This window comes from Microtus ochrogaster, chromosome 8, assembly GCF_000317375.1.
Source record: "Microtus ochrogaster isolate Prairie Vole_2 chromosome 8, MicOch1.0, whole genome shotgun sequence".
Classification (NCBI taxonomy): Eukaryota; Metazoa; Chordata; class Mammalia; order Rodentia; family Cricetidae; genus Microtus; species Microtus ochrogaster.
In genome coordinates, this window is record NC_022015.1 from 71730589 (window position 1) to 71734777 (window position 4189).

Sequence of the window (4189 nt, forward strand, 5' to 3'; positions counted from 1 at the left end):
AAAAAAAAAAAAAAAAAAAAAACCAAAAAAAAAAAAGGAAAGAAACCAAAAGTTATAATAAGAAACTTTTTTTGAGACAGGCTCTCTACATAGCTCTGGCTGGCCTCGAATCCACTATGTAGACCAGGCTGGCCTTAAGTTCATAAATGCAGGGATTTAAAGGTATGCATCACTACATCCAGCTGTGTGTGTATGCATCTAGCTTTTAGCCACAGTTTCTACAGCACAACAGGGAAACTACAGTCTATATAAAATAGCTATATATTTTAACATAAGTAAAGGAAGAGTCTGCAAGTTTCAACATACAGACATGGTAACAGTCAGGAGATGAAAGTGCTTATTTTAGTTTAATCATTACATAGGGTACACATGTATTGAATCACTAGACAGCACTCCATAAAGAAGTACAAATATTAGTCAACTAAAAACAAAACAAAAACCAGTGCAGGTAGTTCAGGCCTGTGATTGCAGTTCCCTTAGGCAGGAAGACTGTGAGTTAGAGGCCATTACGGGCTATATAGCAAGACCCTGATCCACAGCCCTCCCCCCATACACAAACTCTCTTACAACTCCATCGAGAACACATTGAGAGGCTGGTTTCCGAGGATCCAGAGAAATCCCTGTCTCAGACAGGAGCTCTTGGGAAGCGGTATTGATTCCCGTTTCACGCTCAATACGAGACTGCAGTGAATGGAAACTTTCATCACATGGCAACAGAAAAGAAACGATTTTCGCAGAAGTCATATTTAGTATGTGCACTATCTGTATAAATAAGAAAAAAATATGTTTATTGACTATTTATTACATAAACAATTCTGTGAAAGATACTAAAGGGGGAATCTAAGCAACAGACATTATTTCTGTACTAAGTAAAGCTCACTCTTCCAAACTCATAAAACCGTCTAGAAGTACAAAATGACATTTTACAAGGCTTGAGTTCTTCTAAATATATAAGGTTTGGTTTTTAAAAGAAAGGGTCTCTCTACATAGCCCAGGCTGCCCTGAAACTCACTATGTAGACCATCCATCTGACTCTGCCTCCCACTGCTGGGATTAAAAGGTGTGTGCCACCATGCCCAGACAGAAACTAGATATTTATCAAATAAAATTTCAAAGTTCTAAGGATGCACAAAATCAAGAAACAGAAATTTTAGTTTAAAAAATTTATTTCAAGAAACATGATTACAGACCTGGAAGGAAACACTCCCATTCATGAAGTTCCTCATAAATGCCACTGACAGAGCAAAGAGCTTTCACACAGCACCTCAATATTTAGACTTTCTAATTTCCTTTTTAATAGGAGAAATCAGGCTTCTGAGCAGTACAGCTGATAATGGTAGAGTGTGGATCTCAACTCTTAACTACCTTGATTTTTGTTGCCTCAAAAAACAATCATCAGATAAAAAACAATGGGTTTCTCATTCAAGAGGCAAAAGCATTATTATTCTCCTAAAGCAACCAAACCCTAAGGTTGTAGTCTGCCTGGGCCCAATGGGCCCAAAGACAAAAGCAGTCTCATGCTCACTTACAGTTCCAGTGAAAAGAATGGATGAGAAATTTTGGCATAATTAATGGCAACTGGAAAAAAAAGCTGTGTGTGTGTGTGTGTGTGTGTGTGTGTGTGTGTGTGTGTGTACAGTTGGAGACTACCTAAGAATGTGAGCATGTGCAGGTGCACTCAGATCCCATACACCCGGAGTTCCAGGTGGTTTGTGCACTGTCAGTGTGGATGCTGGGAACTGAACTTAGCTCCTCTCTAGAGCAGCACACACTCTCAACAGCTGAGCTAGCTATCTCTCCAGCACTGAAGAATAACGAAATACTTCTATTTTGTCATTATTTTTTATGTTTAAGCTTTTTCATAATAGTTGGGAAACTAATTACCTAATTAGAGTCTCTAAAGTGTTTTCTTAAAGAAAAATATTTCAACAACTATTTTGTTGCTATGAAATAGGACAACATGCCTTCCTGGTACATTATATTTAAAGATACATTAGAAAAATGTCCAATAACAACAAAGTGTTTTTATAGTTTACGCCTCTGTGTTTTGCTCATTGTATCCCTACCTAAAAATCTCCCCTACTGTTCTCTTTCTGCTATTAACTCTAGTTCTACAAAAATCACTCCTAGTTCCAGCCTAGGAAATTACGCTTAAAGCCTCCCAAATTCTACCAACAATACTCTGGTTTCCTTATTCTGTACAATCTCCCAAGATTGATGCTTTGAGAAATATCAATTTGTTCAAAAATAAAGAGAAGGCAAATATCCGCTCAGATTCACTGACAGTGGTGCCGCAAATGGCAAGTTTATGAGTCACAAATAAGATGAGACAGACTCAGAATCCTTCAGAGCAGGGAGGTGATGAGCACCAGTCACCATGCAAATGCTGCACAAACATCTGAGCAAAATGCTCATACACATAAAATAAAATACATAAGGTGAATAATTATTTTAACAAGCAGGGGTAATGCTACGACTACTGTAAGTTGAGTATATAGGTTGTATTCAACCAAATATTTTTAGAGACAACATAGAAATAAGAGGCTTACCAAGCCCTGCATTGCATACACACCAAGAAATGATTTTTCTTTGACACAATGTAAGAAAACCAAATCAAGAAGCCAATATCAGGCCAGGATTGATGATACAGGCCTGTAATCCTAGCACTTGGGAGGCAAAGCAGACAAATGTCTGAGTTCAGGTCAGCTTGGTCTACATTTAGTTCCAGGACAGCCAGGGCTACACAGAGAAATGATTTGGGAAAAAAAAAAGAGCCAGATGTTTTCACTGTCAGTTAAGAATCATATCAATATGCTCTCAAAATCCTACTGAATAAGGCATGTCAAGATTAGTCTCTACACATTTATGAGTTCTTAATCAGTTCCTTATGCCCCATATAGGAGTACATAATTGAATGTCCAGGTCATGAAAAGTTTGGTACCATAAAAGGTTTCTGAATGCATAACTGTTAATTCAAAATCTAATCAATCATTCCAAATCTAATCAATCATTCCAAGGCATTCTTGGCAGTCTCCAGCAGTAGGTGACTTCACTGTAGCCTTGCTTCTGAACATAATAACATGCACAATTTGCATTGCGCCTGCCCTCCCCGAACATGAAGGCAATGATGCTTCCTGAAATATTTCAGCTGAGATCTCAGATGGCTACATGCAATGGACCGCAGCGTCTTTTACTGTACATATAATCTTCTGCTCTTAAACATAATGGTTTAATTACAGAAAACAACAATTTTTAATATTTCCTACCATTATCCCTCAGCAAGTAAATATCAAATTAGTGTATCTTTAGATTGTATTTACTACAGACTGTTTCTATTTTTTTTAACTTGTTGTTTCAATTTCATTTGAAAAATTATTAAATGAATTTTGGTTTAGGATTAGAACAGAATTTTCAATGTCTGCAATAATCATTAATATACTTTTGTCACTTTGTACTGAATATTTCTGTAAAGACCCATAATGACTGTAACAAAATCAAAGTATCAGTCAACTTTGAAATTGCTGATGATGCTCTCCTAGCGTATCAAATATTCAGTCAAGACTTGATTTTTTATGTAAAAAGAAATAAGCATATCAATCTCGTGAATATGCAAATTTTCTTTTGTCTTTAATAAATGATAAAATTATATATATGCATATCAAAGAATTGTTTTGAAATTCTTTATAAGTAAATGTCTGAGTTCATATGTATTCTGTAAACCTCTATTCTCTAGTCAGAAAAAAAATTTCTCAGATAAAAAGTGTAAAAGGTTTAAGAAGCTCTGCTGTGCCATCAGTAGGAAAGAATGGCAGATGGAATTGTTTCTAGGCAGTAACAGAATTAACTATACCTCCCATTCACATCAATAAATATGTCCTGAGAACTGATACATGCCCTCTCAGTACTGAATGCCAGCATATAACTATTAATAAAACAAACAGCGCATTGAGAAAGACAATCTAAATAGAGAGTTGAAAATAAAAAGTAAGAAATATTTAGAGAACATAGGGAATATTAAGTGATTAAATGTATGCCAGAAACTACCTAAGGAAAAATTGAAGATATACTAATCAATATATGAGAGGAAACTGGCAAAGCAGACATTAGCCTGGGTATAAGGATAGCATGTGTTCAAGCAGACATTAGCCTGGGTATAAGGATAGCATGTGTTCAAGCAGACATTAGCCTG

General features: G+C 36.1%; 1 protein-coding gene across 4 annotated transcripts in view; it reads right to left on the minus strand.

Annotated features, from left to right (window-relative positions):
* Chuk (conserved helix-loop-helix ubiquitous kinase) overlaps positions 1–4189 on the minus strand; it is a 38528-nt gene that overhangs the window by 21096 nt on the left and 13243 nt on the right. For all 4 annotated transcript variants that reach the window (XR_003377291.1, XR_003377292.1, XM_005352330.3 and 1 more), the window contains exon 10: positions 568–762. Coding sequence is in view for 2 of the 4 variants with exons in the window: in XM_005352330.3 (XP_005352387.1) it covers positions 568–762 (195 nt within the window). In the remaining 2 variants the exon portion in view is untranslated. The remainder of the gene's footprint in view (positions 1–567; positions 763–4189) is intronic.